Below are 18079 nucleotides of genomic sequence, written 5' to 3'. Positions count from 1 at the left end.
TTTCAGTTAAATGACATTTGAATTCTCAAACTATCTTCATGAGATTGAAACAAAAATGCGTGCCAGGGGTCAAATACAATTAAAAAAATTTTCATATATAGTTAATAACCTTTCAGTGAAGTTAGAATCAATTTGAAATTTCTTTTAAAATCCATTTACTTTTCCCACTTACATGACATTGCTATGCTCTAATACTATCATAAAATCTAAGCTTAATCACTTCTTTTGCCTTTAATTCATTGAAAAAGACAAGAAAGAAATTTTGGGATTTGAATTTAATATTTCTGAAAGGTAAAATGCCTGGAGTAGAGGTAGATATATTTTGGAAAAATGTGATATTAAGTGTTGATTCCCTTTTTTCAGATAGTTTGTTAGAAAATAGTTAAGGGAAAACATTCAAGCATAGATTAGATAATCACCTTTGAACCTGAAAAGTGATTTAGTAAGGGTATTTTTCTGTCAACATTTTTAAACGAAAATTTGAAGGGCCAAAGATAAAATCTGTTCACATTGGTGGAATAGGTCATTAAGGATGCAATTATGTGGTACCAAAACATACTGCCTGCCTCTCTGCCCAAGTATATTTCCATCAGTGAAATGCCCATTTGGCTGAATATGGCCTTTGAAATTCGTAATAAATGTCAAATGGCATTACAGAGGAATCAAATATATCCAACTTTAAATCTCAATCAGTGCCTTTGTTCTACTTGGCTTACAAGCTAAACAGACTCAGCCTAAAACAAATGTGAGACAAATTTCAAAACAGGGAAATCAGGAAGCAGAAACTTGAGCATGACCCATCAAGCCCAGAGCGGGTCACAGTGAGCGGCACTGTTCAGCCAGAGGTTACCCAGCCCACCTGCGTGAGGAGCACAAGTGTGCAATTCGAGCAGAGAGATTTTACTCCTCTTTTTCTGAAGGGCCAGCTCTGATTACATCTAACCAGCTGGAATTAATGGGATGACATGACTAAATATTTAACCAGCTGGAATTAATGGGATAACATGACTAAATATTTGGCCATACCTTCTCAGTGTAGTCCTTCCATCTGTAATCTCGCTAAAGGAAAATGACTGATTCTATTAATGGTGTTGGTTTCAATAGATAATGTTAGTTTGAAGCCTCGAGTGAGGTATAATTTGCCCAAAGTTGATAGGTGGAAAATAATTTTATTCACACTCATAAATCACCGACTGTCCTCATACCAACACATAAAAACTCTCAAATTGGCCTGAATAGGGAAGAGGAAGGGGAGGAAGCATACCATCAAAATAACAATTACATGCCAAAATATGTAATATAGACAAATTGTTAAAAATTTGGTCAAAAGAATTAGAATTTAGTATGATCAGGAGCAGATTAAAAGTCAACATGGGAGAATGAAAATTTGAAATGGACCTTTAAGGATGGGTAGGAAAAACATTTCACATTTTGGCTGCAGAAATTCTGATTTAGAATATAATACTTCATGGTGAAGTTCAAGTCCAGTGGCAGCTTTAAGGGAACAAAACTTTAATATTAATTTGTAAGACCGGGTACTGAAATTGGAATTTCTTTACATGAGTGATTAGTGCAGGAAGTAAGTCTTGTCTCCTTTTTCCAGGTGTGTCAGCCCAGCTCACGTACACCTGGCACAGCCGGAATACATCCGTAGGAACACCATTTTGGATGGCTCCTGAGGTCAGATGACTGAGCTTTGAGGGAGACAGATGTAATATTTGATCCTTTCTGACTTTCTTTTTCATGCTCACTGTCTACACACATGCTTTGAAATATACTAGAAGAAAATGTCAGTTGTGCTGTTTTTATGTGAGATTTTTGCATGAGTGAAGATGAACATGCGAGATGCTCAATGAGTATATGAATAAATGAAGGATTGAATGAATGAGTGCTTCAAATGAGAGAAACTACTTGCCTTAATTTTTCAGTTAATTTACTTTTAATTGCTTAACATGCATCTGTTTTAATGATATTTAGATTCTGTTTTTAAATTATAACAGAATTATTATGAAAACCCCTAGCCTCTAAGATCAGATTCAGGTCACTTAACTTACATATAGCAGGTTCCCATATTGAGCCACTTGGCTTGGGGCTGTATTCAGCTTCCATAGATGCTTTTCACTATTAGTTTTGGGAAACTGTAGATAAACTGCCAAAATAGTTGAGAGACAAACTTTTCTAGAGTCATATCTCTGCAGTCACCATTAATGCCTTTAATCTTTTTAATTATGCTTATCAGTAAAGAACACTTATGTTTGAAAACTCTGCAGCTGTTGGGAAAAGCTCTGCTATTTATCTACATTTTCTAAGGAGTGAAGGGAGGAAAAGCAATTAAAATACTATGTTAGTATTGAAAAGTCTTAGAATTAAATTAAGGATTAAATCCCGGTGTACTGTTTCCATTGTAATACTAAATCAATTATTACTGGCCAAAAAAGTTAAAATGTGAACATAATATAAAATAGAGGGAAAGGATATATTAAGTGATTTTTTAAAATTCCAGTGAATTCAAAAATATTTTCCATGGATGTACCTCTTAGGATAAAAACAAAGTATAACCATTTAAGCAAAAATAAAATTAAGTAAGAGAAGCTCAAGTCACAGTTTCTTTACTTTGTTTTCATATATCATTAGTGCTTTTTTTCTTTTTCTTTTTTTTAATAAGGTATCATGGATATACAATAACATGAGCAACATTGTGGTTACTAGATTCCCCCCATTATCAAGTCCCCACCACATACCCCATTACAGTCACTGTCCATCAGCATAGTAAGATGCTATAGAGTCACTATTTCTCTTCTCTGTGCTATACTTCCTTCCCTGTGCCCTGCCTACATTATGTGTGCTAATCATAATGCTACTTAATCCCCATACCCATCCCTTCTGATCCACCCTCCCCAGTCCCTTTCCCTTTTGTAACTGTTAGTTCATTCTGGGTTCTGTGAGTCTGCTGCTGTTTTTTTCCTTTAGTTTTTGCATTGTTGTTATACTCCACAGATGAGTGAAATCATTTGGTACTTATCTTTCTCCACCTGGCTTATTTCACTGAGCATAATATCCTCTGGCTCCATACATGGTGTTGCAAATGGTAGGATTTGCTTTCTTCTTATGGCTGAATAATATTCCATTGTGTATATGTACCACATCTTCTTTATCCATTCATCTACTGATGGACACTTCGGTTGCTTCCATATCTTGGCTATTTTAAATAATGCTGTGATAAACATAGGGGTCCATATGTCTTTTTGAATTTGTGATCCTGTTTTCTTCAGGTAAATTCCTAGGAGTTGAATTCCTGGGTCAAATGGTATTTTTATTTTTAGTTTTTTGAGGAACTTCCATACTGCTTTCCACATGGTTGAACTAATTGACATTCCCACCAGCAGTGTAGGAGGATTCTCCTTTCTCCACATCCTCACCAACATTTGTTGTTTGTCTTTTGGATGTTGGCCATCCTAACTGGTGTGAGGTGATACCTCATTGTGGTTTTAATTTGAAATTCTCTGATAATTAGCGATGCGGAGCATCTTTTCATGTGCCTGTTGGCCATCTGAATTTCTTCTTTGGGGAAATGTCTGTTCAGATCCTCTGTCCATTCTTTAATTGGGTTATTTGCTTTTTGTTCGTTGAGGCACATGAGCTCTTTATATATTTTGGATATCAACCTCTTATTGGATATGTCATTTATGAATATACTCTCCCATACTGTAGGATGCCTTTTTGTTCTGTTGATGGTGTCCTTTGCTGTACAGAAGCTTTTTAGTTTGATATATTCCTGCTTGTTCATTTTTGCTTTTGTTTCCCTTGCCTGGGGAGATATGTTCATGAAGAAAGTTGCTCATGTTTATGTCCAAGAGAGTTTTGCCTAAGTTTTTTTCTAAGAGTTTTATGGTTTCATGACTTACATTCATGTCTTTGATCCATTTCAAATTTACTTCTGTGTATGGGACTAGACAATGATCCAGTTTCATTCTCTTACATGTAGCTGTCCACTTTTGCCAACACCAGCTGTTGAACAGGCTGTCATTTCCCCATTGTATATCCATGGCTCCTTTATCATATATTAATTGGCCATATATGCTTGGGTTAACGTCTGGACTCTTTAGTCTGTTCCACTGGTTTGTGGGTCTGGTTTTGTGCCAGTGCCAAATTGTCTTGATAACTGTGGCTTTGTAGTAGAGCTTGAAGTTGGGGAGCATAATTGCCCCTGCTTTATTCTTCCCTCTCAGGATTGCCTTTGGCTATTCGGCGTTTTTTGTGGTTCCATATGAATTTTAGAACTATTTACTCCTGTTCGTTGAAGAATGTTGCCGGTGTTTTGAAAGGGATTGCATTGACTCTGTAGATTGCTTTAGGCAGGATGGCCATTTTGACAATATTAATTCTTCCTAGCCAAGAGCATGGGATGAATTTCCATTTGTTAGTGTCCTCTTTAATTTCTCTCAAGAGTAGGTTTCAGGGTATAGGTCTTTCACTTCCTTGGTTAGGTTTATTCTTAGGTATTTTATTCTTTTTGATGCAATTTTGAATGGAACTGTCTTCCTGATTTCTTCCTGCTAGTTCATCATTAGTGTATAGGGATGCAAGAGATTTCTGTGTATTAAGTTTGTATCCTGGAAATTTTCTGAATTCAGATATTAGTTCTAGAAGTTTTGGAGTGGATTCTTTAGGGATTTTTTATGTACAATATCATGTCATCTGCAAACAGTGACAGTGTAACTTCTTCCTTATCAATCTGGATGCCTTTTATTTCTTTGTGTTGTCTGATTGCCTTGGCTAGGACCTCCAGTACTATGTTGAATAAAGGTGGGGAGAAAGCAATCTTAGAAGAAAAGCTTTCAGCTTTTCACTGTTAAATATGATATTGACTGTGGGTTTGTCATGCATGGCATTTGTTATGTTGAGGTACTTGCCCTCTATACCCATTTTGTTGAGAGTTTTTATCATGAATGGATGTTGAATTTTGTCAAATGCTTTTTCCAGATCTATGGAAATGATCATGTAATTTTTGTCCTTCTTTTTATTGATAGAGTGGCTGATGATGGATTTTTGAATGTTGTACTATTCTTGCATCAATGGGATGAATCCCTCTTGATCATGACATATGATCCTCTGGATGTATTTTTGAATTCAGTTTGTTGAGTATTTTTGCATGTATGTTCACCAGGATATTGGTCTGTAATTTTCTTTTTTTGTGGTGTCTTTTCCTGGTTTTGGTATTAGAGTGATGCTGGCTTTATAGAAAGAGTTTGGAAGTATTGCGTCCTCTTCTATTTTTTGGAAAACTTTAAGGAGAATGGGTATTATGTCTGATAAAATTCAGCAGTGCAGCCATCTGGTCTGGCTATTTTGTTCTTGGGTATTTTTTTAATTCACTTTCATTGCTGGTAATTGGTCTGTTTAGATTTTCTGTTTCTTCCTTGGTCAGTCATGGAAGGTTCTATTTTTCTAGAAAGTTGTCCACTTCTTCCAGGTTATCCAGGTTGTTAGCATATAGATTTTCATAGTATTCTCTAATAATTTTTTGTATTTCTGTGGTGTCCATAGGGGTTTTTCCTTTCTCATTTCTGATTCTGTTTATGTGTGTAGATTCTCTTTGTTTCTTAATAAGTCTGGCTAGGTGTTTATCTATTTTGTTTATTTTCTCAAAGAACCAGCTCTTTGTATCATTAATTTTTTCTATTGTTTTATTCTTCTCAATATTATTTATTTCTTCTCTGACTTTATTATATCCCTCCTTCTACTGACTTGGCCTCACTGGTTGTTCTTTTCTAGTTTCAGTAATTGTGAATTTAGACTGTTCTTCTGAGATTGTTCTTCCTTCTTAAATAGGCCTGGACTGCTATATACCTTCCTCTTAGAACTTCCTTTGCTGTGTCCCACAAAAATTGGGGCATTGTGCCATTGTTTTCATTTGTCTCCATATATTCCTTGATTTCTGTTATATTTTGGTCATTGATCTATTGATTATTTAGGAGCATGTTGTTAAGCCTCCATGCGTTTGTGAGCCTTTTTGTTTTCTTTGTACAATTTATTTCTAGTTTCATCGCTTTGTGCTCTGAGAAGTTGGTTGGTAGAATTTCAATCTTTTTAAATTTGCTGAGGCTCTTTATGTGGCTAGTATGTGGTCTATTCTGAAAAATGTTCCATGTGAACTGGAGTAGAATATGTATCCTGCTGGTTTTCGGTGGTGTGTTCTTTAGATGTCTGTTAGGTCCATCTGTTCTAATGTGTTGTTTAGTGCCTCTGTCTTCTTACTTATTTTCTGTCTGGTTGATCTGTCCTTTGGAGTATGTTGAAGTCTCCTAAAATGAATGCATTGCATTCTATTTCTCTCTTTAATTCTGTTAGTATTTGTTTCACATATGTAGGTGCTCCTGTGTTGGGTGCATAGATACTTAGTATGGTTATATCCTGTTGTTGGACTGACCCCTTTGTGATTATGTAATGTTCTTCTTCGTCTCTTGTGACTTTCTTTGTTTTGAAGTCTTATTTTGTCTGATTCAAGTACTGAAAAGTTTGTATGAAATATCTTTTTCCATCCCTTGACTTTTAGTGTGTGTATGTCTTTGGGTTAGAAGTGAGTCTCTTTTAGGCAGCATATAGATGGTTCTTGCTTTTTTATCCATGCTATAACTCTGTGTCTTTTGATTGGTGCATTCTTTCCATTTACATTTAGGGTGATTATCAATACATATGTACTTATTGCCATTGCAGGCTTTGGATTCGTGGTTACCAAAGGTTCAAGGGCAGCTTCTTTACTATCTAGCAGTCTACCTTAACTCACTTACATGCTATTATAAGCACCCATCTGATGATGCTTTTTTCTCTCCCTACTTTTACTTCCTCCTCCATTCTTTATATGTTAGGTGTCATATTCTGTACTCTTTGTGTATCCCTTGACTGACTTTGTGGGTAGCTGATTTAATTTTGCATTTGGTTAATGTTTAATTGGTCTACTTCCTTTGCTGTAGTTTTATTTCTCTGGTGACAGCTATTTAGTCTTAGGCACACTTCCATCTAGTGCAGTCCCTTTAAAATACACTGTAGAGATGGTTTGTGGGAGGTAAATTCCCTCTATTTTTGCTTATCTGGGAATTGTTAATCCCTCCTTCAAATTTAAATGATAATCTTTCTGGGTAGAGTATTCTTGGTTTGAGGCCCTTCTTTTTCATTGCTGTGAACATATCATGCCACTCCCTTCTGGCCTGTAAGGTTTCTGCTGAGAAGTCTGATGATAGCCTGGTGGGTCTTCCTTTGTAGGTGATCTCTTTTCTCTCTCTGGCTGCTTTTAATACTCTGTCCTTGTCCTTGATCATTGCCATTTTAATTATTATATGTCTTGGTGTTGTGCTACTTGGGTCCCTTGTATTTGGACTTCCATAGCCTGAGAGACTATTTCCTTCCCTAAATTGGGGAAATTTTCAGCAATTACTTGTTTGAAGACACTATCCCTTTTTCTCTCTCTTCTTCTTCTGGTACCCCTATAATGCAAATATTGTTGTGCATTTGGATTGGTCACAGATTCTTTCATTCCTGGAGATTCTTTTATCTCTCTCTGCCTTAGCTTCTCTGTATTCCTGTTCTTTGATTTCTATTCCATTTACTGTCTCCTCTAACTCACCTAAATGCTTTTAAATCCCTCCATTGTTTGTTTCATTTCAGTTATCTCCATCCTGAATTCATCCCTTAGCTCTTGAATATTTTTGTGTAGCTGCATTAGCTGGCTTATGACTTTTATTTGGAATTATATTTTAGGAATATTGGTGATTTTGGTCTCACTGAGCCCTCTTTCTGGTGTTTGAGGGATTTTGGATTGAACAAGGTTATTCTGCCTTTCCATAGTCTTGGAACAATGTGAGTGGTTGCAGGTGAGTGGCATGGTTGTCAGGTGGGAGGAGAAAGTCCTTTCCTGCTTCCTGGTCACCATGCCTGTCTCCACTGTGCCGGTCAACTGTGCACAAGGAGCAGCCTCTGGGTTAATCACCTAAACTGCTGTGGGCAGGGTGGCCCTTGGGATGGCCTAGGGTGATGATGGGGGTTCAGGCAAGTGGTGCGGGTTCTTCCATGATAACAGAGCCTGTTTGTGGCTCCTGGCATCATCACCCGTCTCCACTATCTGTGCCGCTCAACCATGCACAGGGGAAGCTTCTGCATTAAGCTGTGTAGTGGCTTTGGGTGGAGCTGCCCTCCGGCTAGTCTTTAGCAATGGCAGGGACAGCTCATCTGTGTGTAGTTGCTGGCTGGGAGGAAGGAGCAACAGGCTGCTTATCATGGTTAGGTGTCTCAGGGCTGTGTTGCCAACCAGAAGCATAGGGCACCTGAAGCTACTGAAAGTTCCCAGCCTGCTGGGTGGAGTATGCCAGGATGATTTTGACCACCCGTTCCTTCTCCTAAACACTTGCCCCTTTAGCAGCCCTCTGACTGTTGAGAGTCCCTTAAAGCACCTGCTTTTCTTTTGTCCCAGGACAGCCAGTTGTGGAAACCTGTTTGCAGTCTAGTCTCAGACTTTGGTTTTCAGCCCCTCTAATCTCCAGAGTACCATGCAATGTGGGTCTGTGCTCCCAGGGTAGACTTCTAGGGCTGGGTATTTAGCAGTCCTGTGCTTCTACTCCCTCTCCTCTCTGATTCTCTTCCTTCCACATGTGAGCTGGGCTGGGGGGAGTGCTTGGGTCCCTGCAGGTCACGGCTTTTCACTTTACCCTTTTCTGTGAGATGTTGGCTTCTCTCTGATGTGGACTTTCTGATGTACTGTTACTTCTAGTTACTCTTTCAGGAATAGTTGTATTTGCTGTATTTTCAAAATATATGTGGTTTGGGGAGATTTCCACCACACTAGTCATGCCACCATCTGTTTTCTTTCTTCATTACTAGTGTTTTTAAAAGCTCATAAAAAATTTTTAATGGGAAATTAATATAGTATATCTATAATATCAACATTGGATCATATTCACATGCCTTAAAGTTAATATAATAAATAGTATAATATATACTATAATAAATAATTAATAATCTGGCTTTATATTATTCATATGCTAATTTATTGTAGTAAAACCATTATTGTATGTTTAAGTTTGCCATTTAGTAAAAGCAGTTTTGATTATGGATCTTGGAACCACTCTATCAGTAAAAGGAAATAGTTTTTATCTATCTAAAATTTGTTTTATATATTAAATGATTTAATTTTGTATTAAATGAGTTAATAATTGAAATGGACACTTCTTAACATGTAACCCGCAGATGTTTTACTGATAAGTCATTGTTTTTTTATTAATAAGCCTACCGTAGGGCAACAGGTTTTGGAAGTTCTTTCGTGGTGAGCAATCAACAGACACTATATAAAAGGGAAAGGTTCAGTGTTGTCTTTTCAAGCTGTCATGTAATGTATGTTTGAGATTTTGTTCATATTCTATTCATCTCTCCGTAATATGCATTTTCTGAAGTTGTGAATGATTGGAAGTATTTCAATAAATTTCTACTCTTCTAGAATTTTTGAAGAATAAATTTGAATAAACACCCATCTAGTTAATGAAGATATCATATGTATACTAGCTCTATGTTATTAACGATAGATTTCTAGGAATTAGAAGTAAGGTAAAAAAATTTAGTATATTCTCCATAATTAATGGTATAGCACTTTGCAATGGTTTTTTGGCCTCTTGAGGTGAACTTGTTGAAATCACTTATCAGTTGAAAAGTGAAATTTTTGATTTCACATTTTTTAATTAAATTCAAGACCAAAGGTAGCATTTCTTGGTTACATAAAGCCATCCTTTCCAAACTGGAGTATGTATCAGGATGAAGCAGACAAAGGAAATAATTATTGTTGTAGGTGACCCTATAGCTTATTGTACAAGCCAGGACACTTCTCAGAGTGAAAGGGTATGATATTTGTAATGACTCTGGAAAAGAAAGCATAAACCAAGACTGTCTCAGGAAAATTGGGGCATAGACTTACCCAAGCCTTGGGGAGATATTCCTGGACAACATGTGTGAAGGTGTAAAATAATGAATTTTCCTGAAGCAACAATCTTACTAGAAAAAAAAAAAGATGGATCAAAAACATTTTTATACTAAAGCAGACAAAGGTATACTACAGAAAGGAAAATTCATTGATAGTATTTTTTACTTTTAACAGCTTTTTCAAGATAGAATGCACATGCTATGTAATTCACTCGTGTTCAGTTTAATGATTTTTTAAGTGCATATTTGCAGGATTGTGCAGTTACCATCACAGTCTAATTTTAGAACATTTTTATTCCTCCTAAAAGAAACCCCATACTCCTTCAGAGTCACTCCCCATTCAAACTCTCCTACACTAGGCCACCACTAATCTGCTTTCTGTCTGTGTATTTGCCTGTTCTGGACATTTCCTATCAGTGTAGTCATGTGATATGTGGCCCTGTGTCTGGCTTCGTTCTTTTAGCGTTCATCCACAATGTAACAGATGTCAGTATTCCGTGCCTTGTGATGGCAGGATAATATGCCATTGTATGTGTGCCCCACATTTTATTCATCAGTAGGGGATGGGTTGCTTCTAGTTTTGGGCTATTAATGAATAATACTTCTATGAGTATTTAACATATTAAATATGAAATCTGAATAGAAAACTTGGGACTCTTATGCTTGCACCTGATATTTCAGGCTGTGCTCTGATTCGGCATTTACCTTCCCATGATGTTACAAATACTTTGGGTGGAAAAGTTGAGAAGTGTTGTGTAAGATGTTGTCACCATCATCATACTCTCAGTTGGGAAACTGTATTCTCTCTTCTCTTTATATATATATATATATATATATATATATATATATATATATATATATATATATATATATATATAATTTATATACGTCTCTATTTATTATTGGCCTTCATGTGTTTAGAAATGGATTGGTTCACAGCTATCTTGTTTATTTGCCCTAAAGCTCACCACCCAACCTAGAACCAGAATGTTACCAATAGCAAGATTTGCCTCTATGCTCTTCCTCTATCCCACCATCTGGCTTCCTTGTGTTTATCATTACTTGCCTTTTATTTTTCCATCACACTCATAAATTTATACTTATGCTGTTTTCTGCCATTGCCATTAGTATCAGGTATGAATAAAGATATACTTATGAAGGATTTACCCTTCCTGGGTGACATGTATGTAAATGATACCAACTAAACTGTGGTGTGTCAACACAAGGGCTTGTTAATGTGTTAAGTCTGAGGTTAAGTACAGTGAGAAAGGTGAAATACTGTTCCAGACAGAGGCCTTACTTTTCTTTCACTTTATGGGTCATTTCGTAGTACTGTAGTCCAGTGATAAAACTCTAACTTGCCATTATCCCCAAGTCATTTTTTATTTGTTCTATGGGTTGACATTCACAAAATGTAAAGGTTTTAAAAAATAGTTTAAAATGTAAAGTTGAATACTCTTTAGTGATCACTGACATTATAATTGTAGTCCATCTGTATCTTTACATATTTTGAAATAAATTCTGAAGTAATTAATTCTTATATGTAATACTACTTCATAATACTGAAAAAAATTTCCCTTTTCTCTTATCTCTCAATCACATCCTTTGATTAGTGAATTTTTTGAAATTCATTAGTTATATTTTTTATCTTTGCCAAGATAAATGTCTTCATTCACACTTAAAAGTCTGTGGAGTGGCTATCCTCTGACAAGCCTTAGCTGTCCATTTAATTCCATCCTTTCCATGTGTGACACTGTTTCTTTTCCCTTTCTGTTTTGCATTTTCAGAAACATATCTTTTCATAGGCTTCTTCTTTGATATTTGCAGCCTGCTAAGATATTCTCTGCTCTCAGCTTACAAATACTTACTAATAATTTGAGCTTTTGTTTTCCTAAGTCACTGCCTTTTCTCATAGTTGTCAAACCTCATCAGTTTGAACACTTACACATTGCTCCAAACATTTGCTGCATGTTTGTTAAAATCATAAACCTCACCATTTTTTTTCTAATTTTCTATTAGGTGATTGCATGTGAACAGCAATTGGATACCACGTATGATGCCAGATGTGACACATGGTCCCTGGGGATCACGGCTATTGAGCTAGGTGATGGAGATCCCCCACTAGCTGACCTGCATCCCATGAGAGCACTCTTCAAAATACCAAGGTGAGAGGACTAGCGTGGGGCCCAGTCCCAGCATTGTATCTTTCTTCCTCCAGTCCTTGAGTGCTCTCATGGAAATAGTCAATGTAGTTCAGCAAGTTAGGAGCAGAATGGCCTGGAATGTCATTCTGCTTCTTCCAAAACTCTGTATTTGTTCAATAGTTTCATTTCCCCATTGTAAGTGAAGGAGCTTGCTGTTGACACTCAGTGTGTCCTTTTTCTTTTGCAAGGATTTGACCTCTGAAAACAGCAATTCCTCCCATTCTGTCTGCTCCCAAATCAGTCTTGAGGCTCTCTTGTCCATGGCCAATGCAGCATGACTTGTTCTGTCTCACTCTATCAGTCAAATAATTTTTTTTACTACTTGCTAAGACTTCCCTTTGTTTATAACTTTAAAATAATATTAAGAAAGTTATAAATATACTGATAAAATAATAATTTAAAATATTCCCATGTTTGAATAATTTAATGTAAAACAGTAAACTTAGAAGAATGATCTCTTTGGAGTCATGAAAGCACTTTCCTCTCTGAAGCCCCCTCCGCTTCCATGTATATATTGACAGACTTTCCCCTACTTATGCTGTAACTATTCAAATGCTATTTTGTATGTGCTTTGGTTAGTTCCCAGATATATCAGAAAACTGATGTGAAAAGTCTGCCTGTTAATTATTTTGTTATCTTTTTGAAGAGTTTCTTAAGGATTTGCCCTAATTCTAATGGACCCTTCTCTGTGACACCAGGCCCTCTAATGGAGGGCCTATAGACAGGGGTCCAGGGCAGAGTGCTAAGGTGGTAAGTTATAGTTTGTTACCATGCTCTACATTAAAACAAATATTGTGGTCCTGGTGCCTATAATCATTTGTACAAAGCCCTGGCAGTGAGTGTGTTTGTTTGTGTTGGAGGTGGGAAGGTAGTTTTCTAGTCCTAAAGAAATAATGCCAATATGTTGAATTCATTTCCAAATAGATGCATTTGGAATCTGTGGCACTGAGTTCAGTTAGTATAAAACCAAAGCATTTGAATGTGTTTTTAATTTTGCCTTTGAATTTCCTGTCTTTTGTAGGTGTTCTGGATTATAATACCTTAGATATATGTCATCCTTTGCATAATTTCAATGTATATCTCAGGTCTTACTGTTTGTAAAATATACTGCTTATTGGTAAATAGGAAACAAGGTTACAAAAAAGAACAAAAACCTATTCCATACCAAGTCTAAAACATTTCATTAAATATGAGGAAAACAGAAAAGAAAATCTACATTTCCTAGCTCCTACTGTCATCATTCAGTATATAAGATGGATCTCTGTACATCCTGAACCATTGTAATTATTGTTTTGAACAGCCAGTTAGCCTAATGCTGTCATTCTTGGTGATTGTGCCCACATGAAGCAGGAATGACATTGTCAACACATGCAAGGCACTTCTGGAAACTGCATCATATTAGTCATTTCTTATTACTTCTATAACCAGTGTATCTCTAAAGCCAAGTTCTTAGAATATTAATGATAGACAAATTTAGAAAGAAGGGATCTGAAAAGCTACTCAGTTCTGAGTGTTCTAATATCATCACAACTTCATTATACTCAAAGCAAGCCAATAAATTTCTTCCAAAGGAAATTTTCAGGACAAAAAACAAAGCAAGATTGTTGGAGATAAGAATTGCTTCTTTTAATGTGCAAATCGGCAATCTTGAATGAGCTCTGAAGATTGTAAAATGAGCTTTAGGCCTGATCCAGGGCAGATGAGTAGCTGCACTTTTCTTTAATGAGCCTGTACAAACTGTACATTAATTTCATTATAAGCTATTTAAGGAGTAATGCAGAACTGAAGACAAAGTATTTCCATTCCACTAATGAAAACAAGGGCTGTAAGGATTAACACAAAGCAGTTCTTCAGCAAATTCAACTACCATGGTTGATCAATGTTGCTTGATTACAGAGTTAGGTCTGCCTCGTTTTCAAGTGATATGCCTTTGTATTCATGAACATGCTAAAAAGAAAAGCTTTGTTCAGCTTAAAGTGAAGGGAATTAGTAACAAAATCTTTTAAGTGGCATTCAGAGCTTATAGCTAATCATATATTCCAGTCCCTTACTTTTGCAATCTTGTTTCCAGCCATGTGACAGTACCAGGGCAGCTCATGAAGGCATTTTCTGTGTCCCTTTCTGCTGCTGTGCCTTACACGTTCCCTCAGAGACTTCTGCAGGACTCAGAGTACAAAATATTATTCCTCATATTCATTGTTTCTATTTTGCTGAGTACTCTCAAGTGGAAGCAAGAAAGTTCGTTAAAAGAAAAAAAATTAGGCCTGCTTCCCGCCCGGCCCCTGGGAGGGAGGGCGGAGGGCGGCCCCGGGCCCAGCCGCGCCGGCTCCGCGAGCACCCAGGGGGCGGGAGCGCGCGGGGGCGCCCGGGCCGCGGAAGGTCCCGCGGGGGCGGCTGAGGCACGGGCCGGGGCTACCTGCAGCGCGGCGGCCCGGACCCCGCGCCCCACGGCGCCGTCCGGGGCCCCGCGGCGGGTGTCGGCGGCGGGCTGCAGCCGGGCCCGGGGCCCTCCCGGCCCAGGCGCGGGCCCGGCCCCACCCCAGAGCGCGCGGGCCGCGGGGCGGGGGCGCGGAGCGTGCGGGGCGGGGGAGGCCCTAGTGCCCCAGCCCGGGCCCAGCCGTTTCCCGCCCACCGGCCGCCCCGACACACGACACCGCCGCGCGCCGCGCCCGCACCTGGGCCGCCGGGCCGGGGAGGGCGCGTGCCGCCCCGCGGGGCCCCCACCAACCGCCGAGCGCCTCCGCCGCCGCGCCTTTCGGCCTCCCGCCCCCCCGGCACCCACCTGCTCAGGCCGCCCGAGCGCCCGCTGCATCCAGCCGGGCCGCCGGAGCCGTCGGGGGCAGCGGAAGGCAGAGGCGGTGCGAGCGGCCCCGGCTGGCGGGACGAACATCCGGCCGGCCGGAACGTCGGCCAACAGCGGCCCCACCCGCGGCGCACATGCCGGGTGACTGACGGGGCTCGGGGCCCCACCCGGCCGCCTGGACGCGCCCCAGCGCGGCGTCCGGAGGCCACTGCGGGCGACGGGCTGCACGCCCACCGTGCCGCCTGCACTCGGTGGTGGCGTGTCCCAATCCCGGGACCTGCGGACGTTATGTCAGCCGCCCGGCCCTTTCTCCACCCCGGAGATCGGGGTTTCTGGCAAGGTGGAGCCTGCGGAGACGGGCAGGCCCTTCTCCGTGACACCAGGCCCGCAGGCCCAGGCAGCTCACCTCTCAGGTTTTGCTCCTGAGACTCTGAACTTACTTTTATTTCTTTCTCTCTTTTGTTGACATTAAGTAAGTTTATCAAACTCTCAGCCCCTTGTCAGAACAGGTGTGGCTTTGTAGGACAGGACCAAGGAGGTGAAAGGCTAGAAAGCTGGAGACTGAAAACAACCGAGCAGGGAGAGAAAATGAAAGAAATCTGGAGAACAAGAAAGAAAGCCAAAGAATCTTGTAAATTGCAGCAAGAACAGGTTGAAGAAAGGAGCCCGCTGGAATTCTTGGAGGAAGTTGAGCAGAAGCAGGTAGAAACGTTGGAGGGCATTTTCCATCCTCGAGGAACATCCTAGAGAAATCAGCCTGCTTTGGGGAAGCCCAGATTGCACGTATTGGGGGCACCTGAAACAGGGCATCCAGGAGTCCTCTCCACAGCCAGCCTCATGTATTGAGGAGCCTCACCTACTCTGTTCAAAAAGGAAACTCTCTTTCCTTGTGTCTTTGGACTGCAAAAGATGCTCGAAGTTAGAAAGAGCCCTCGGGCCGAGATCAGACTTAGCTATTTAGGAACCATTCTAGGGATCCTGTCCGGGAATTTCTGGTCTGGTTTTGTTCCCACTGCCTATGAAATGGCCTGTGAATTGCTTTTGGCTGGACCGTCACTTGCCCCTGGTTAGCTGCTCTGGCCAGCCCAGACTACATGGGCTGAACAGTTGAAGAACCATAAGGGGTGGTTCATCCGCTAGTAAAAATCCCACAGGACTCTGGGCACAGCCAGTTGTCTTCCCCTACATGTAATCTTTTTCCACACCCAACGAGTCCACTTAAGCTCTCTGCACTCCAGTTTCCCTCTCTGGATAACAGCAGCATCTGCCTCATTCTGTTGTGAGGGTTGAATGAGATAATAAAGTCAAGTGCTTAGAACAGTTCCTGAGCATAGTAGGTGTTCAAACGTTAGCTCATATCATTTCACATCACCTACTATAATTTTCAAGTTACCACTTCACACCTAGGCTATGGATTTTGCCTACTGTGATATCTAGACTCCTCCTCCTGTTCCCCACTCCTTCTGGTATGTCAATTCTGAGATCAGGTTATAGAAGACCTTACAGTTCCGGTGCGTGGGTGTCTCCCCATCTAGGATCATTCACTCTGAGGGAAGCCAGCTGCCATGTCGTGAGCAATCCTGTGGACAGGCCCACGTGGAGTGGAACTCAGGACTCCTGTCACCTGCCACCTGCCACAGGACAAGCTTGCAAGTGGATCCGCCAGCTGCAGACGAGCCTTTCGATGGCTGCGCTTCAGCTTCACTGCGGATTCACATGCCCACCCAAATAACAGCTGTTATTGAAGAACTTGATTTCTTTCAACTAGTTGACATTCTAAAGATGAAACTTCCAGTTTTGCTGAAAAATCAACAACCCTCAGTTTTCAAATCCCCAGATGTGTGACTTGACTTATCCCTGAGAGTGATACCAGGAGAATCCAAACCTCGCAATGACTATATTTTGCATGAGAACCTGCGGTGGATACTTGTGTTGCCTTGTCTAATACCATTATATAACTGACATAGACTTCTGTTTCCTTGGCAGGCTTGCAGTGACTACATTTTGCACAAGAACCTCGCAGTAACTATACTTGGCACGAGAACCTCGCAGTGACTATATTTTGCACGAGAACCTGCTGTGGATACTTGTGTTGCCTTGTCTAATACCGTTACATAGCTGACAGAGTCTTCTGCTTCCATGGCCGGCTCACGGTGACCATATTTTGCACAAGAAACTGCTATGGATACTTGTTTTGCCTTGTCTACTACTATTATAAGTGAAATAGTCTTCTGCTTCCGTGACAGCCTTACGGTGACTGTATTTTGCACAAGAACCTTGCGGTGACTGTATTTCCATGAGAACCTGCTGTGGATACTTGTGTTGCCTTGTCTACACCATTATATAGCTGACAGAGTCTTCTGCTTCCGTGGCAGGCTCACAGTGACCATATTTTGCACAAGAACCTGCTGTGGATACTTGTTATGCCTTCTCTGCTCCTGTCATACAGCTGATAGTCTTCTGCCTCCATGACTGCCTGCTCTCCTGGTCTTCCTTACCTCTCTAAGCAGTCCTTTATATTTCTTCAGGGGCCCGTCATCATCGACTTCTCCTGTCCCACTTCCTGGGGTTCCTAAGCCCATCACTCCGCTGAGTCTTACGACTCTAATGGACTCTGGTGACTTTGTCTACTTGCATTTTTTGTGCCCACAGGTATGTAGACACCTCCCAAATCTGTGCCCCTAGTCCAGACCTCTTCCTTCAAATTTGCGCTTGGACAATAAAATTTCTGATTGACATGCCCACTTGAACATCACACCTGGATGTCAACTCAGCATAGCACAAACAGAATTAATCTTTCCTCCTTTAGTCTAGTCTCTCTTAGTTTGTTATATCAACCCGTCCCTCAAGTTCTCAGTATTTCTTTTTTCTTTATTATCTCTCATCTCATGTCAGTTCTCATCAGGCCAAGTCAATTCTAATGCCTGAATATTTCTCAAATTCATCACAGCCCTTCTAGCTTTGCTGTCTTGGTCCAGGGTCTCATCATCTTTCTGAATTTCTAACTGATCTAGTCTCCTAACTGGTGTCCTTTCTTCCCATTTTATCCTCTCCAAATCCAAAAAAGAGATATATTAACAATTTTAAACCAACTATATTATTACATCTC

The 18079-nt window shown here is 40.1% G+C and overlaps 2 protein-coding genes across 10 annotated transcripts in view; both read left to right on the top strand.

Annotated features, from left to right (window-relative positions):
* Nucleotides 1–18079, top strand: part of PLXDC2 (plexin domain containing 2) — a 786648-nt gene that overhangs the window by 615835 nt on the left and 152734 nt on the right. The window lies entirely within an intron of this gene.
* The window catches only part of LOC140847791 (myosin-IIIa-like), a 124925-nt gene continuing 108463 nt past the window's right edge, over nt 1618–18079 (top strand). For 3 of the 7 annotated variants that reach the window (XR_012127976.1, XR_012127974.1, XR_012127975.1), the window contains exon 1: nt 15383–17622. Coding sequence is in view for 2 of the 7 variants with exons in the window: in XM_073229118.1 (XP_073085219.1) it covers nt 1669–1680; nt 11983–12128 (158 nt within the window). In the remaining 5 variants the exon portion in view is untranslated. Of the gene's footprint in view, nt 1681–11982; nt 12129–15326; nt 17623–18079 lie in introns of those variants that run through there. The other 4 variants (XM_073229118.1, XM_073229119.1, XR_012127978.1 and 1 more) reach the window with 3 other exon arrangements.

The sequence above is a fragment of the Manis javanica genome, chromosome 2 (genome assembly GCF_040802235.1).
Source record: "Manis javanica isolate MJ-LG chromosome 2, MJ_LKY, whole genome shotgun sequence".
Lineage (NCBI taxonomy): Eukaryota > Metazoa > Chordata > Mammalia > Pholidota > Manidae > Manis > Manis javanica.
The sequence above is the reverse complement of the archived record's forward strand: the minus strand, read 5'-3'. Positions and strand labels throughout refer to the sequence as shown.